The 17,941-nt window shown below is 39.5% G+C and overlaps 1 protein-coding gene across 1 annotated transcript in view; it reads left to right on the forward strand.

Annotated features, from left to right (window-relative positions):
• pemt (phosphatidylethanolamine N-methyltransferase) overlaps positions 1 to 17,941 on the forward strand; it is an 87,055-nt gene that overhangs the window by 39,875 nt on the left and 29,239 nt on the right. The window contains exons 4-5 of the mRNA XM_022669329.2: positions 4,085 to 4,230; positions 14,046 to 14,157. Coding sequence (XP_022525050.2) covers positions 4,085 to 4,230; positions 14,046 to 14,157 — 258 coding nt within the window. The remainder of the gene's footprint in view (positions 1 to 4,084; positions 4,231 to 14,045; positions 14,158 to 17,941) is intronic.

The following is a 17,941-nucleotide window of genomic DNA, read 5'->3' on the forward strand; positions in this document are numbered from 1 at the left end:
GTGTGGACAATAAGAGCTGCGGTTGTTTACTGACCTACACCCACCAGGAGCATACAGCATCATAAACACTTACTGACAAACAGCCGCGTCCGTACACATTAAAATGACCTAGATTCCAGCAACTAAACAATGCGCTTTTGCTGCGACCGACAATTATATTAACTTTAGTTTTAGAGTGCGACAAACTTTTAACGAATGGAGAAAGATCTCGTAAAGTCAACACTTTACAAACTGCTACTGAAATACCTTCACTAGGTAACAAGGAATGAGCTCGAAGGAAAGTACAGCGTCCCACCTCCAATACATCAGCTAACATGCACCTTTGCTGAGCAACATCTAGATATTTATAAAGTACGAGAGCCAGACTTGAGTAGAAGTATAAGTAGATCTGAACAGAGATGGGAGTAACGGCTTTGAAATTAACGGTGTTACTTATGTCGTTACTTTTTTCAGTAAGGAGTAATCTAACTAATTACTCTGACTGTAACTATAACGCCGTTACCATATTCGACACCCCGTTACAACACGTTACTTTAGCCGCTCAAACGAACTTCGCGCATGTAGACAAAGGCGCACGTGTGTGTGTGAGTCACAAGGGACAGGAGGATGAGATAAACAAGGCCGCGGACAACCAGGGGGCCGCGAAGCACACTCTAGGGGTCCGCAGTATCATCCTCAGAAGAAGACAGTTGTCTGTAGTGATCACTTTAAATCAGGGGTCTCAAACTCGCGGCCAGCCGAATGATATTTTGTGGCCGGCGACTTGAAATAAAATTGTAGTGTTAGTGCGGCGTGCCCGCAAGAAACACGCATCCTCTCCCCGTCCACCAGCCCAGCGCATCCTATTCATTTACATAGAGAGAGCTGCTCCATCAGCGCAGCCCCGCCCTCCGGCAAAAAGTTCAGCTGTGTGTGAGAGAGGCACATACGAGCCTCACACACCCAGAACAGCTGCCTTTTAACCACGGAGGAGAAGCTGAAAATGGATTTATAGAACTATAGATCACAGTGAGGTTGATAAAAAATCTTAAACTTATAATTGACTACACCTGTTGCTTGATTTGAATAAAAAAAAAGTCACAGATACGCCCTCACGGTGAGCTGAGTCATCAGGTGTTCGAAACGCAATAGTAACACAATAGTTACTTTTACTGGTAACTAGTTACTTTTATAGTGGAGTAACTCAGTTAGTAACTCAGTTACTTTTTTGGAGGAGTAACTAGTAACTATAACTAATTACTTTTTCAAAGTAACGTGCCCAACACTGTATCTGAAGTGTTATTTAATCTCCAAACTTGCAATTATTGCAAGTACTTAAGCATTGCAGGTAGTTTATAGTAAAATGTAGTAGTGAAAAACTGAAAGTAAAAGTACAGTACTGTGTTGTGTATTTATTACAGAAAGCAGTGTAAAGTTCTCAATCCGCTCTTAAACTCGATACAGGGACACTTTGAGCTGTGGTGTAGATTAGTTTCAGCAGAAAACATCAGAACCTCTTTACATGAGTGAGTATAAAAAAAACAAATCTGATTTTTTTTTTTTTTTTTTATAATTTATTTCTATTTTTTCCAATTTTCTCTGCACAGCCAATTACCCAACCCACTCATTATGACTTACCCTATCACTAGTAATGCCCCAATAAACCAGGAGGGGGAAGACTAGCATATGCTTCCTCCGACACATGTGAAGTCAGCCACCGCTTCTTTTGCAGCTGCTACTGACGCAGCATTGCAGAGTAGCATGACAGCGCATTCAGAGGAAAGCGCAGTAACTTGGTTCTAATACATCAGCTCGCAGACGCCCTGTGCTGCAGACATCACCCTGTAGTGATGTGGGGAGAGAGCGCCATCTACCCACCCGGAGGGAGCAGGGCCAATTTTGCTCCTTCTGAGCGCCAGCAGCTTGATGGCAACAAATCTGATGATTTAACTGTAATTTGTGTATCAGTTGCTTTATGTGAAGTTGTGCAGTTTTATTACAGCATTATTAGCATGTATCTCTTGCATTTGTAAAAACTCAGTGTTTTAAAGTGTCTAAATCTGCCACACAGCCCAGTGATTCCTTTATCCTTCCTCTGTACTTGTGATCACCCCTGAGCACTCTCAGCATTGCAGAGTGCTGTTAATTAAGCACTCTCAACTCTGCAGAGTGCCGTTAGTGTCAGAGTGGAATCTACTTTAGTTTTCCCTCCTCCCCCTCTCTGCTTCAATCTCAGACTGATGGGCTCTAATGGTCATATTTACATGGTTGTGTCCAGGCTTGTATAAGAGTCATCAATCTACTCATCATTGACTTGATTATGTCAAAAGTGGGGTGGTCAGTGTCGTCAGCGCTCCAGACAAACAAAACAGCTCGAAAGGGGAAAATCAGGCAACAATAGATAATATATAAACTATTAAGGACTGTGTGACTCACCTTAGGTTACCTCTAATACTTAGGATTTCTGCCCTCCAACAAGCCTGACTGATGTTTTTCTCAGTATTGTATCCATATGGATGACTTCTGGAACCATTCAACATAAAACTATGTACAGTTTTATAGAGTGGACTTTAGATTAGACTAGATTAGGTTATATTAGATTAGGTTAGATTTAACCACATTGTCATTGTGTGTAGTGCAGGTTCAGAGCCAATGAATTCAGTTAACATTAGTGTTGTATGATATACTGATACTACAAAAATATTTCAATTTATTTAGTACTGGTACTTTTAAGAATGAATGCATTTTAAATCAAGCATGGCAGCATATTCTGCGAGTAAAAAGAAAAAGCCAGACATGGCTGCCAACAAATACCAGTGTTTTTTTTTTTTTTTTTTTTAATCTTTCTCAGCATGTACAGAAAGAATAATATACATAAAGTAAAAATAGGAAATTGTTTTACATACGAAGCTGACACTCAGGGCAGGTCAATAGCCAAAGCCAAACTGGTCTCCAAAAGATGTTTTAAACTTGTGAAGACCAAAGGAGCAACATCTCCAACCAGCGAAGCATCTTTCAGATTCAGACTCGTTGAAAGAAGCCCAATTGGTACCCAGTTGTCAACACCAGCAGATGACATGTCTCTCCAAACCATCACTGATCATCAGTAAATTTTACATTTCATTTGTAAATCAAGGGAGCAGAGTCTGGAGGAAGAGTGGAAAGACACACAGTCCAAGCTGCTCGAAGTCTAGTGTGAAGTTTCCACCAATCAGTGATGGTTTGGAGAGACACGTCAACTGCTGGTGTTGATCCACTGTGTTTTATTATCAAGTCTAAAGTCAGTGCAGTGTTTTCCCAGAAAACCTTATAGCAATTCTGACAACTTTTATGGAGATGCAGATTTCATTTTCCAGCAGGACTTGGCACACTGCCCACGCTGACAAAATAACCAATTGGCTGCATCTACCAAAAGACCACTGGTGCTAAGAGCCTGGCTGTGGTTGAGCGGGTGGCCGACAGAGAGATTGTTTGGAAATAGTTCACACAATCTCTCTGATATTTATAATAAAATAATAGATATTTTTCACATCACCACTTTCTGCACACACTGATGCTTGTTAGTATAGCTCAGCTCATCTACTCTGCTTTGGTTTTCATGTTTTTCTTGTTGAATTCCTGCGACCATGCTATTGGGTGCTATATTCTAGCATGTTAGGTTTGCAAAAAAACAACCAAAAATGACTAAAAAAACAACAACAAATAAATTGTTTGCAATAAGTACATATACTACATATACCATTACATATTTTATTTATTTATACCATATTTATATATATACTCCAAGTTTGCTACCAATGGCCAGTTAAATAATTCTATTACTTGATGCATTTTTTAGTTGTGACCGTTTTAAGGCCTTTTCACACTTTTTTACTGCTTCGAATCTGTTAACGAGTTTGATTTCACACAAGAAAAGTACAACGAAATGCGTCACAACAAACCACATGAGCACTCTTATTGGTCAGAGCTCAGAGCCCTGTTAATCCTGATTGTTTTTCGCATAAAAATGACTTTCTGGAGATCAGTATTGGCAAGTGATTCTGAACTGTAAAGGTTAGCCATACCCCTCTTAACAACACTCCTCCATGTTCTTCCTCTCTTCCAGCATTACCGTGGCTATGAAGGGTCAGCCTCGGCTGGAGCTGATGGACAGAGTTCAGGTGTATTATGCGGGGGCTGCTCTCCTGGCCGTGGGCTCGCTGTTCGTCATCAGCAGCTTCTTGGCCCTGGGCTTCACTGGGACCTTTCTTGGTAAGTAACTCACCTGCACGTTCAGTTTGTTCATGTCTCTTCAGATTTAAGGGCTATCTTAATAGTTTAATTTGGCTTTAGGTTACAATAAGAGCTATTTCGTACTAAAACTGAGTTATTAAACAAAGAAAATGAGTTTCTGATTAAATAACAGCTGATACTGATCTGATCTGGTGTTTGTGTTTGTATAAATAATAAAACCACACAGTTTAAGCGGGACTATATATTGTTTTTGCAATATATCTTATAATTTGGATAGCATCAATATATACCGTCAAATGATTTTTTTATTTATTGAAACATAGGCACTCTAAACTCCAGTTTAATTGACTCTACCTCATAAAGCTGACTAAGAAAATGCAAATATGTGTAAAGCTGTCATCTAAACAAGAGGAGCTACTTTGAAGAATGCAAAATATAAAACATATTCTTGTTTGTTTTACAATTTTTTGGTTTACTAAATAATTCCATATTTTTTTATTTGTAGTTTGAATGACTTTAATATTAATTACAGCTTTTATCGATGAATTCGAATTTACAGTTAAGGACAATGTGTTTTTATGAAAATTGATTTTCTCTGAGTTTTAATTTTCACCACAGACGCTCTCCTGTGGGCTCCCGTACTTCAGAGTGAGCTTAGCCCCGCCTCTCTCTCCCTCCCTCCCGCGCGCATTTGTCAGTACATAAACTATGTTGGAGAAAGCTTTCTAAAAGTTATTAGATGTTCTCACAGTTTACAATAGTTTTTTTTTGCTTGTTTCTGGTTGCACTTTAACCACAAAGGGGACATTTAAGTGAAAACTAAATAAATAAAAAATAGTTTTTAACAATTTCTTAATCATTTTTAATTTGATTTTTAGTAGGGGAAAAAAATCAATTTAAATCGAAAATCAGTTTTTTTTTTTTTTTTTTTTTTTTTTTTTTTTTTTTTAATTGAAGATTTATTTTTTGGGCCATATCTCCCAGCTCTAATATTGATCTACAATTGAGGAAAAAAAAGTAAGGTCAGAAAAATGAAAATAGAAATCATATAATACCAGTTAGGAGGTAAAATACTATGAACAAAAATGTATATTATCATTCTAGATACGTTGGTAAAATGGTAGTATATTAATTAACAATACCTATGAAAGAATGTCTCAACTAATTATTAAGAGACACTATTAACTAGGACATTATTAATCATTACAACTTTGTCTCAATTTCTTTGTTCATTATTATTTAGTAATGTTTATTGTCAGTTGATAATTAGTTGAGTCATTACTTATCCATTTAATAATGTTAATTACTGTCGTAAGTCCTTTAATGGTGACCATTTACATTCCTCAGTAGTTGAAGTAGATCTGACTCAGTAAGGTAATGTATTCCGCTGTCTGGGGGCGGCTTTATAAATGCACAGCAGCCCTTATGTTTTAATGGAGACGCGAGACACTTAACGATAAATTATCACAGGAACACAGTCTATGTTCTCTCTCTCTCTCTGAGAGGCTTTAACAGCAGTGCCCCCTGTGCCCCCCGACCACTGGATACTTTAATGGACTGCCAAGAGGAAGCAGGCAGCACTTAATGGGACTGTGCGTATTCACTCCTCCGTTACTGACCCCCCCGTAACTGCTGCCTCGCTCAGTCCACCTGCTGCGCTCTGAACGAGTACGCATTCACTCCTTTCACACTTTCACCAGCAGTTTCATCACAGAGACGTCTGCTTCACTGCAGGGCATTATCCTCTCTGAACTCGCTCATTCAGTCAGAGTTACACTCTCAAACACCGAAAAACACTCTCACTTAATGAACACAGGCTGAGAGTTTATTAATAAAGGAGAATATGTCAATTTATCTTTTTATTCTTTACCCATTTTTCTCCTCAATTTAGCTAGGCCAATTGTCCCACCCATCTGTATTTCCCCCATCACTAGTGAGGGTGAAGGAGGATGAAGACTAGCACATGCTTCCTCCGACACATGTGAAGTCAGCCACCACCTCTTTTTAAACTGCTGCTGATGCTGTAGCATTGCCGAGTAATATCACAGTGCGCTCGAAGGAAAGCGCAGCGACTCGGTTCTGATACATCAGCTCACAGATGCAGCCTTGTGCTGATCAACATCACCCTAGGAGTGATGAGGGGAAAGAGTGACATCTACTCACCCAGAGAAAGCAAGGCCATTTGTGCTCTCTCGGGCCTCCAGCAGCTGATGGCAAGCTGCATAACAGGGATTCGAACCAGTGATATTTAATCCCACATTTATCATTTATTAGCCAAGAAATGCTTCTTCTCTAATATGTGCTTATTTTCTGTGCAACAGGAGATGCTGTTAATTTCAGGTAGCAGTTAATTTCTTATGGAAAAGGCATAATTGTATCATAGTTTGGTGATGAGCAGCATAAATAAATCTAGTCAAAATTTTATGCAAATTAGTTATGATGCAGTAAAGTGACATTCTAAACCGATTGGCCAAACAAATTCTTTTGACCAATCACAAACACTGGGATCCAAAATCCTTTCCTTTGATTCCTACCATACCATGCAGTGTGAACATGACTGAACATGACACCACGTGTAAGGTGTGTCACAATGTTTATTGCTATCATGCACCCCGCCAGCAGTCTGTTTTCACGCCTTCTACCTGCACTGTTTAAAAAGCAACGGCGCTTGTTAATATATAGCTACACTGATGGACGTGGTGGTCTCGAAATGAGCTGTGTTCAGGTAAATTTCTGGTATATTGCTATCTTGGCAATGGAAAACTGCCGCCCTTAATCAAGCTGAACGGTGCACGGTTGGCGGCTCGTCTATAGATTGCTAAAATAGTGTCCAAAGACACATAACCGCAGTTTCTTTTTTATGTGATGTATATTTGCTCCAATACAGGGACGGTTTGCTAGATTAGCGTCCATTCTAATCAACCATGCTGATAAACACCCACATGCAAGCAGCAGAGGTCACACCCCTTCCTTCTTTAATCTTACTTGTATTATCTTAGCAAAATTATGCAATTACACCCTTTCCAAAAGTAAAATAACTTTTAATAGTTAGGAAAATGTTTGAATTGTTATTAAATTATATTCTACATGAATAATAAAACACTTTATTGTTATATAAACTCGACATTAGAAAAATAAAATCAGTGTTCAAAATGGATCCTGGTTTTGGAGGATTATTTTTACTATATAAAGATAAAGCAGTGGTCGGTTGTGCTGATATAGCAGTGTACTGGAGTGAATAGGATAGGTTTGTTTATCATTGTGAAAGAGATTAGGGATGTTTAGTCTAAAGAAGTTTAAGCTGATTAAGTCAGATGAGGTAAATAACTAATTGACTGACTGAAGTTGCAGCTGTCTGTATATCACTTGATTAAACAGTGTGAAAGACTACAGCAGCAGTAAAACTGTGTGCCTGTGTCTGTGTCAGTGCCTGTGAGAGCCGAGGAGAACAGAACAATTCCGAGGGCAGCAAAAGTAATCAACTTAAAGCAGCCCATAATTTTGTGTACTGATACACCCTATAGTCTGCAGTGTGTGCTCTGAGTGTGTACTAATATTCTGAGAATTCTAGATCTCATCTGCTTACATTTGCTTTAGATGAAGGCTAATGAAGAGTGTGTTCAGCTCTGTTCACACATTATCAGAAACTCTCCTCAATGGAGCTGCAGCTTTAATTTACAGCACAGTGTAAATGTTTGAGCTTCCCAGGAAGACGTTCAGTTCATTCTTTTCCAGCTAACGCTGAAAGCGCTGTGCGATGCGGCACGGCTGCGCTGAGAGTGAGAGAGGTTTGCACAGCTGCTGCTCAGAGTTGATGTCGCGCTGTTAGCACCATTATAGTGCAGTCAGTGACTGTATTAGAGTCATTAGAGCTTACACGCAGGTCATTAGTTTTTACAACTAGCTAACTGCTGTCTGTGACCTTCTTCTGTCTGCCTCACGAATTCCTGTGAAGAACGCTGATCTCATCCTCAGACGAACCTCAGAATGACCTGAATCATATGTAACATACGGTCTGCTGGTTACAAACTGGTTACCAGGTCCAATTTTCCACCATGCTGGTCTACCATTATAACCAGCAGGTCAACAAGCACACAACCAACATCACCAGTCTGGTTGACCAGCATGACGTAAATCAAATGTAATTTTTACTGGTTTACTAGCTAGCTTATCAGCGACCAGCAAGAAAACAGGGACTTGGTAAATCACTGTTTATAAAATAAACAATTATTTATAGATAGTTAAAAAAACATAAATTGTACTAAATTAACTTTTAGCATTTATTTTGTTGCAGAAGTATATTATGTAAATTAATTGAACAAAAAAAGAATGTTTTGTCATTGCCAGGAATGTCATAATAACAAAAATACTCTGAAATATTGTGATATTATTCTAGGACCATATCGCCCACCGCTAATGACCACTTTACCGGCCAAAAGCTAGGAGAAAGGAAAAAATAAGAGACCAGTTAAAAATACCAGTTAAAATAAGAGACTTCAGTTTCTGTATCAGTTTCTCTTATTTTGCTAATTATAAGTATGTGTTTGAATTAAATTAACATTGTTGTTTTATTCTATAAAATACGGCTAACATGTCTCCCAGATTATTCCAAAATATTGTCATTTAGAGTTTTTTTTTTTTTGCAGAAAATGAGAAATGGCTGAAATATGATCTGAAAAAGATGCAGAGCCTTCAAACCTTAAATCAGGGGTGCCCAAACCTTTTTTGTTGGGGGCCAGAAGGAGAAATATATTTGAAGTCACGGGCCACACTCTGTAATTAAACAAAAAATGAAATATACCACTTTAAATAATACTTTTTTCCTGATTATTTCATTTACACACCATTTTACTTGACTTACTATCTTTATCTTTGACAGTGTTGTGTAAACTAAGATTTTTCAAATTGATGTTTAATTTCATGATGTCTCATAATATTAAACTTTTAGACTCTTTGGCCCATTTTTCTGCGCTAGAAATGCGCACCCTCTCCGCTTTTAGACTCTTTGGCCCGTTTCTGACACCTAGCGTTCAAACTTTGAATCTCATATTATAAAAACCTGCTTAACAGCGGGCCAACTTTCATTCTATTTCTAAAATGCCGTAGTTTGGACACCCCTGCCTTAAATAATGCAAAGAAAACAAATTCATATTCATAAAGTTTTAAGAGTTCAGAAATCAATATTTGGTGAAATTACCAAAATCATTTTTAAATCTTGGCATGTTCTCCTCCACCAGTCTTACACACTGCTTTTGGATACCTTTAAGCTGCTTCACTCCTGGTGCAAAAATTCAAGCAGTTTAGTTTGGTTTGATGGCTTGTGATCATTCATCTTCCTCTTGATTATATTCCAGAGGTTTTCAATGTGGTGAAATCAAAGAGCAGAGCTACAGCACAGGAAATTATGCTGTATCTTATGTATATTGTTATGGGCAAATTAAGTTGCCTAGATTGGAATATTCATTTTTGCTCTTATCGCACAGTCCTACAGAGCGGATATATGGTTGATTGGTCTCGTTGTGTGACAGAACAAGGTTAAAACATCTGATTTGTGAAAGAAACCATTTTCAATTCAGTTCACAATCACTGTTGACTTATTCAGGTTATACAAGATCCTCTCAGCCAGGAGATACTGATGTTAGAGCCTTATGCAACTCAAAATAGGGTTAGACCCCCCCTTCGATCAGAGAATCACTGATAAAAGTGAGTGTAAATGGGTGGGGGTTTAACAGCCAGGTGTGTGCTACTGTGGGACTTTTGTCTTAAACTGGGTCAGGGGATGGAAAAGTGGAGTGGTGTGTTTTTGTGTGTGTGTGTGTGTGTGTGTCTGTGTGTGTGTGTGTGTGTGCCTGTGTGTGTTAGCAGGGTTATGTAGCTCCACATACTGCTCCACTTCTCCATCAGCCTGGCCTAAATTCAGATAACCAGGTGAATCAAACGGCAGCTACATCAGAGGTGACCTCGAACCCGAGAGAGAGAGAGAGAATAGATGGATATAAAGTGAGTCAGATGTTACCACAGACAGCTCCTGACGTACAGATAAAGGTAAAAGATTCACAGGTCAGAAATGTTCCACTCTGTACATCTGTGTGAGTCTTGATTCGTTTCAGTCGTTTTTCTTAATGCCCTTTAAATACAAGCATGTAAATGGTTACCACAGACCAATTTTAATCATAACTCTTGAGACAGTTATCTGCCATGCTCACATGGGTTGCCAGGTTGAGGCCTTTAAACCTACATAAATAAGTTAAAGATAAGTTTAAGAACTTTTGCTATGGCAAGCAACAATAAGCCATACTTTGTACATTGATCAGCTAATATATACAGCTCTGGAAAAAAACAAGAGACCACATAAAAATGATGAGTTTCTTTGATTTTACCAAATTGAAAAACCCTGGAATTTAATCTAGATGAAGATTGATAATCAAAAGCCATTAAATCAAGCTGAACTGCTTGAATTTTTGCACCAGGAGTAAAGGCATAATGTTATCCAAAAGCAGTGTGTAAGACTGGTGGAGGAGAACATGATGCCAAAATACATGAAAACTGTGATTAAAAACCAGGGTTATTCCACCAAATATTGATTTCTGAACTCTTAAAACTTTATGAATATTAACTTGTTTTCTTTGCATTATTTGAGGTCTGAAAGCTCCGCATCTTTTTTGTTATTTCAGCCGTTTCTCATTTTCTGCAAATAATTGCTCTAAATAACAATATCTTTTTTTGGAATTTTGGAGAAATGTTGTCTATAATTTATAGAATACAACAACAATGTTCATTTTACATATACCTATAAATAGCAAAATCAGAGAAACTCATTCAGAAACTGAAGTGGTCTCTTATTTTTTTCCAGAGTTGTATGTTTGAGGCTTTTATGGATTTTGTTTTACTCTGCTGCCAACTGGAAGCTAGCTTGGTGCATTGCAGGCTGTGTTAGCCAAAGATAAATCCATTATTTGCCAAATACTTGAATGCAAGCATTCAGGGGTGCAATGAGATTAAAACGCCCATCCTTACTACTGTTTGTGATTGATTACCTAGCTATGGTTAGGTAATCATAGCTAAAACTGAGTGCTTGCTTGTTCAGGAGAAAATAAGGCAGCTCAGCATCTGTCTTGTAGTCCTTCTGGGCACTAAGCTGTCTCCATCTATCCTCAGCTATTTCAATTTACTTTCTCTCTGGTCATGGAGCTTTTAGAAGGATGCTGAGGCTTTTTAGGTTTGATAGCACTGAGCTTTCTGCTAAACCTGTTTGCAGGATTATAAGTTAAAACCAAAAAGGACACAGATTTAATAACAGACAACTTCTTGCAGAACATTTTATTGACTTAAGAGCTGCCCTCAAAATACGCCAGAGCTAAAACTTACCATGTTTTATTAATATCTGAGGATACACTCTCACAATATTTGAGTTAGTACACAAAATAGACTTCATATTTTTCATTCTTAATTGATCAGGTCTTTGCGGTGGTTCTTCCTCTTCCTCTTAGAGTAGGTCTCAGAGTTGTCTGGGTGAATGCACTGCTTGAATCGAGGCTGGTTTAGTTCCTCTCTTCAGATGCTGGTCGATCTTGGACGTCTGTTTGGTCAGATTTACAGAATTAGTCAGATAGTGAACGGTCAGCTGTTCACGAGCATCACGCTGAAGAGATGAAACACGTGCTGTGAGAGAAGCGTGTGTTTACTCTCTCTTTCTCTCTGATTGAGAATGTGATGCTAATACTCATTGGGAACTCAGAGGGGTAGCAGTTAGAAAAAATTATTGCAATTACCAGAACTTGATTGAGAACTTGAGCAGCTTCACCTGATCTGGTTCACTGCTAAACGGAAAAAAAAAAAAAAAAATCTTTTCCTAATGAGAATATAATTGTCTTCTAAAGCACTGATGGTATTGTAAGATTAGTTTGCTTATTTTAGGTATGAGATATGAAATCAATGATTTTTACTTGATTAAAGTATTATTTCAAGAATTTTGAGATTGCTTAGTAAGACATCTTACTTAGAAAATGAGTTTCCCCAATTGGAGGTTTTTTGCTTAATGTAAGCATATATGACTCAATTTTTGTATATTTTTTCTGGTTTTGGTAAATGGATTTTTTGCTGTGTTCAGTCTGCACATGTGCTGTAAAAAGCAAATTTGATTAATTTCTTTCACAGTACCTTGTAATCTGTTGAACACGACTGTTAAAAATTAAAATCAGTGTTTTTTTGTATATGATTCTGAGGAACTCATTATTGATATAAACACAGAAATGCTCTTCAGTGCCTCAAATTATGCATGCGCATTCCCGTGGTAACAACATTGGGCTTGCAAACAAAAAGAGCAAACGCAATGTCCAAAACACAATGGAGTGAAACTAGCGAAAGTTAATTGTTTATATTGTTTTTATAAAACTACAGTGAACAAGGAAAAGACCATAGGTTTTTAACAGAGGTGGAAAAAGTACTGAAAAATTGTAATTAAGTAAAAGTACCTTTACTTTGCTAAAATTCTACTCAAGTAAAAGTAAAAGTACCCATCTAAAAAGTACTCAATTTAAAATGTACTTTGAGTAAAAGTTACATAGTTACTTTTAATTATGTGATGTAATAAAATTACAACAAATCATAAATTAAATTGTTTTTAATGAACTATTATTCCACATAATAATTTGGATCTTTCAGGCAGTATTTGTTCAGACCACCCCATAAAACATTGTCAAGAACAAGTGGCACAGGTTTCTATGATCCTTTTTTTTTCTTTACTGTTAAAAAGTTTTGACAATAAACCATATAATTAACCATATAGTGACAATAAACCATATTTTTATAGTTTTTACAGGTGATTGTTGAATTTTAACTCGCCATTGCTCTGCTTTAACTGCTATTTACATGTTTTTTTTACATTCAACAGATTGTTTAATAATAAAAATACTTTTTAGGTTTGATGTGCAAGTTTTGAAAGCTGACAGCTCTGTCCGACGGGGCACATTTTGTATTGCATGAGGACGTTATTGCCTCGTTATTCCATGCGTGAGCATCCGTGCGCCGGCGTGTTCGCACCAATTATTATTATTTTTTAATTCAGACAATTGTTTTTTTTCCCAGCATTTTATTTTTTACTCAGTAATGGTGAGTTTCCTGGGGGGCGCCGAGTGGTCCAGCGGTCTAAGGCGCTGCCACTATGAGCAGGAGGTCGCAGGTTCGAACCCCATCAAGCTGCCGGCGTCAGAAGGAGCAAAATTGGCCCTGCTCCCTCCGGGTGGGTAGATGGCGCTCTCTCCCCACATCACTCCTAGTGTAATGTCTGCAGCACAGGGCGTCTGTGAGCTGATGTACCGGAGCCGAGCCGCTGTGCTTTCCTCCAAGCGCACTATGATGCTGCTCGGCAATGCTGCATCAGCAGCAGCTCGAAAAGAAGCGGTGGCTGGCTTCACCCTCCTGGTGTGTTGTGGCATTACTAGTGATAGGGGGAGTCCTAATGAGTGGGTTGGGTAATTGGCCGTGTAAATTGGGGAGAAAAATGGGAAAAAATAGAAAGAAAAAAAAAAAGTAATGGTGAGTTTCCTAATGTAGCAAAGTAGACTACCTGTGTCAAAATGTACTTGAGTAAAAGTAAAATTACCTATTTTAAAAAGTACTTTAATAATTACAATTTACGCATAAAATCTACTCAATTACAGTAACTTGAGTAAATGTAATTCATTACTCTCCACCTCTGGTTTTTAACAGGTAAGCTTGCGAGGAGGATAGCTACCTGACTAACTCAGTGGTAGCACACTGGATTTTGTAGACCATGTGCATGTAAAAAAAGACCTGATACAATCTTATTTCTTCTACTTTTGCTTCTACAGGTGACTACTTTGGAATCCTGATGGAGCAGAAGGTCGCAGGTTTCCCCTTTAATGTCCTGGAGAACCCGATGTACTGGGGAAGCACTGCCAACTATCTTGGCTTGGCCTTAATGTGAGTATTGCTGTGCTGGTATTACTCCCCTTTACTGCAGTAACAGTAACTTAACCATTTAACTGCTCTTATTAGTAGACTATAGAAGAAGAAAAACAGTAGGTGTTGTGGCAAAATCATGAAGTGCTGTAATATGTTCTGGGGAAAACACTGTCTTCCTCCAGACTCTGGTCTCTTGATTTCCTAATGAAATGCAAAATTGACTGATGCTCAGTGATGGTTTGGAGAGACATGTCATCTGTTGGTGTTGGTCCCAGAAAATCGTACAGCACTTCATGCTTCCCTCTTTTATGACCACTTTTATGGAGATGCGGATTTCATTTTCCAGCAGGACTTGGCACACTGCCCACACGGCCAGAAGTACCAATTGGTCTTATTTAATATTCTAATTTTCACATGCACTTCAAAGCAGCACAGTGGCAGAAAAGACAACTTGCTGAATAAAAGAAAAAATGATGTGAAACCCATGCCCTTCAACCCAGAAAGTGTCAAGGATTAGCGAGACGTGCTTCAGACTTTGGTCTGGATATTTTATTGTTAAAGAACTCCCAAGCTGACTGTTGCTCTGTATTTAAAAAAGACCATGGTCATAATTTTGTTCCTCTGGATAAATATAGGTCAGAATGGAAAGCTCTTTGCTGGTTTCATAGTTTTGTAGCTGTGCACTTAGGCTTATTCTCTCCTGAGTCGTTGGTATGGGGTTTATTTTTAGAAAACCGTTCACGTACTGTTCTATTGAACCGCCATATTCTTTTCTTTGAAATTTAGATGTAACGTTCCCCTTTTGACCCTTTTGCTTTTTTAGCCACTGTTCCATTAGCCATTAGCTCCCCCCCATACTGCTAATCTGACACCAGTCGGCCCTGCTCTGGCCCTACATCGTTTTAGTTCAGTTTACTTCATTACACAGCCAGAGCAGACTCGGGAGGTGCAGCAGAGGCAGATGTAATTAGGGCTAATGGATGACTCCAGCAGTGCAGGGGAACTGAGGTGAGGCTAAATCTGGAAGCTCTTTAATCCTAAAAATTCAAATGCTGAACGTAAGCAAGACTCTGGCTTAATAAAACCTTTTATTGCTAATCAGAGTGTTGCGAATTGCGTTGCGCAATTACTTTGTTTGCTTTATTAAGACAGAAATGTGCAAAACATGGAAGTGAGGAATAGAACATGGACTGACACAAACAGTTAGAAACATTTTAAGCTACAGTGAAATTGTGATTTATATATTTTCTTATTTTTTATAACTCTGGAGGACTTTCTTTCTTCTTTTGGGAGCATGTGCCTGCAAGTGGTTGGCATGGCAACAGTTGCCAAACGTCTGCTGACTGGCTTGGTTGCTAGGCAGCTGCTGCTGGAGCAAACTATCCCATGTCCACCCAAACTCTCCTGTTTCTCCTCCTCTGTCTCTCTGTCTCGCTCTCGCTTTGTCCCTGCTCTCCATCGAAGCTCAGATTTTTGCCACCCCACATTCGATCGAGCTGGTCGACCTGCACAGTGACCTCACTTACGCTCCTGCGTCAGAGACCACGGGGAAGAAAGAGACTGCTGCTGGGCGTGCGTAAAGGACGCATTTCACGTGCAGCTGCCGGACCATTGCATGCTTAACGTTGCAGCTTGCTGTGGTGATGGCATATGACTACTAAGGCAGCATTAACAGGCAGCCTTTAATGGATGACGAGTCAAATTAGGTGACCCTACTGGACTGCTATTTTTTATTGTGTAATATGTTCTTCTGACTCAGATGTGCAACTTTAAGATGATGCGTACAGGAAAATTGACTGGCCTTAACATATGACCGAAATCCACAAGTGAGTGCTTAAATATACGAATAAACCACTAATATAAAGCATCCCCAAAAGCATACACTTGTTCTTAAATCTCGCTCTGCAGACCAGTGATTTCGCTCTGCAGGCCAGTGATTTCACTCTGCAGGCCAGTGATTTCGCTCTGCAAACCAGTGATTTTGCTCTGCAGGCCAGTGATTTTGCTCTGCAGGCCAGTGATTTTGCTCTGCAGGCCAGTGATTTTGCTCTGCAGGCCAGTGATTTCGCTCTGCAGGCCAGTGATTTCGCTCTGCAGGCCAGTGATTTCGCTCTGCAGGCCAGTGATTTCAGGCCAGTGATGTCACCATCCAGGCCAGTGATTTCGCTCTGCAGGCCAGTGATTTCGCTCTGCAGGCCAGTGATTTCGCTCTGCAGGCCAGTGATTTCGCTCTGCAGGCCAGTGATTTCGCTCTGCAGACCAGTGATTTCGCTGTGCCGGCTAGTGATTTTGCTCTGCAGGCCAGTGATTTTGCTCTGCATGCCAGTGATTTCGCTCTGCAGGCCAGTGATTTCGCTCTGCAGGCCAGTGATTTCGCTCTGCAGGCCAGTGATTTCGCTGTGCCGGCTAGTGATTTTGCTCTGCATGCCAGTGATCTCACTCTGCAAGCCAGTGATTTCGCTCTGCAGGCCAGTGATTTCGCTCTGCAGGCCAGTGATTTCGCTCTGCAGTCCAGTGATTTCACTCTGCAGGCCAGTGATTTCACTCTGCAGGCCAGTGATTTCACTCTGCAGTCCAGTGATTTCACTCTGCAGGCCAGTGATTTCGCTCTGCAGGCCAGTGATTTCGCTCTGCAGGCCAGTGATTTTGCTCTGCAGGCCAATGATTTCTCTCTGCAGGCCAGTGATTTTTCTCTGCAGGCCAGTGATTTTTCTCTGCAGGCCAGTGATTTCGCTCTGCAGGCCAGTGATTTCGCTCTGCAGGCCAGTGATTTCGCTCTGCAGGCCAGTGATTTCGCTCTGCAGGCCAGTGATTTCGCTCTGCAGGCCAGTGATTTCGCTCTGCAGGTCAGTGATTTCGCTCTGCAGGTCAGTGATTTCACTCTGCAGGCCAGTGATTTCACTCTGCAGGCTAGTGATTTCTCTCTGCAGGCCATTCATTTTGCTCTGCAGGCCAGTGATCTCACCATCCAGGCCTGTGATTTCGCTTTGCAAGCCAGTGATTCCGCTCTGCAAGCCAATGATTTCGCACTGCAGGCCAGTGATTTCACTCTGCAAGCCAGTGATTTCACTCTGCAGGCCAGTGATTTTGCTCTGCAGCCCAGTGACATCAGCAACTAGGCCAGTAATTTTGCTCTGCAGGCCAGTAATCTCACCATCCAGGCCATTGATTTTGCTCTGCATGCCAGTGATTCCGCTCTGCAGGCCTGTGGTATTACCATCCTGGTCAAAATATCACTATATAGGCCAGTGATATTACTCTTCTGTCCATTGGAATTACGCTCAGGCTCAGAGGTATTACCAAACTTGAGAAATTAACTGCATGATATTTATTTAAGTTGAATTATTTTAAGCCTGTTTTACATTCTCTCCTAATTAGCAGTGCATTGTTTAGTCTGGTCTGCAACTGGAAAGCATCGCTTTATTGTGCTCTCTTATTTTCTTAATCTATTTAATGTTATATATTTTATGGTGATATTAGGGAACAGTGGTATTGTTTAAAACCATTTAGCAGGCTACAGTAAACAAACCCACCACTAACTAATGAGATTAGTGTAGATTGGCCTCAGCACAAAATGTTAGATTGGCTAAATAAAATGATATTTATATTAGTTGTGTCAGTTGCTTACAAATTATATTAATCTTAACATAATACTATGATTAAACATTTTAAAAGCTGGTGCTTTCTTTTATTTTTGGGAAAAGAACAAACAAAAAGAATTCTTAATGTTGGAAATAGACTCTAGTGTAGCTCCATATTCCACCTTCAACAACTTGGAAATGTGGAAGTGTGGGAGAGAGCG

Source organism: Astyanax mexicanus, chromosome 15 (assembly GCF_023375975.1).
Source record: "Astyanax mexicanus isolate ESR-SI-001 chromosome 15, AstMex3_surface, whole genome shotgun sequence".
Taxonomy (NCBI): domain Eukaryota; kingdom Metazoa; phylum Chordata; class Actinopteri; order Characiformes; family Acestrorhamphidae; genus Astyanax; species Astyanax mexicanus.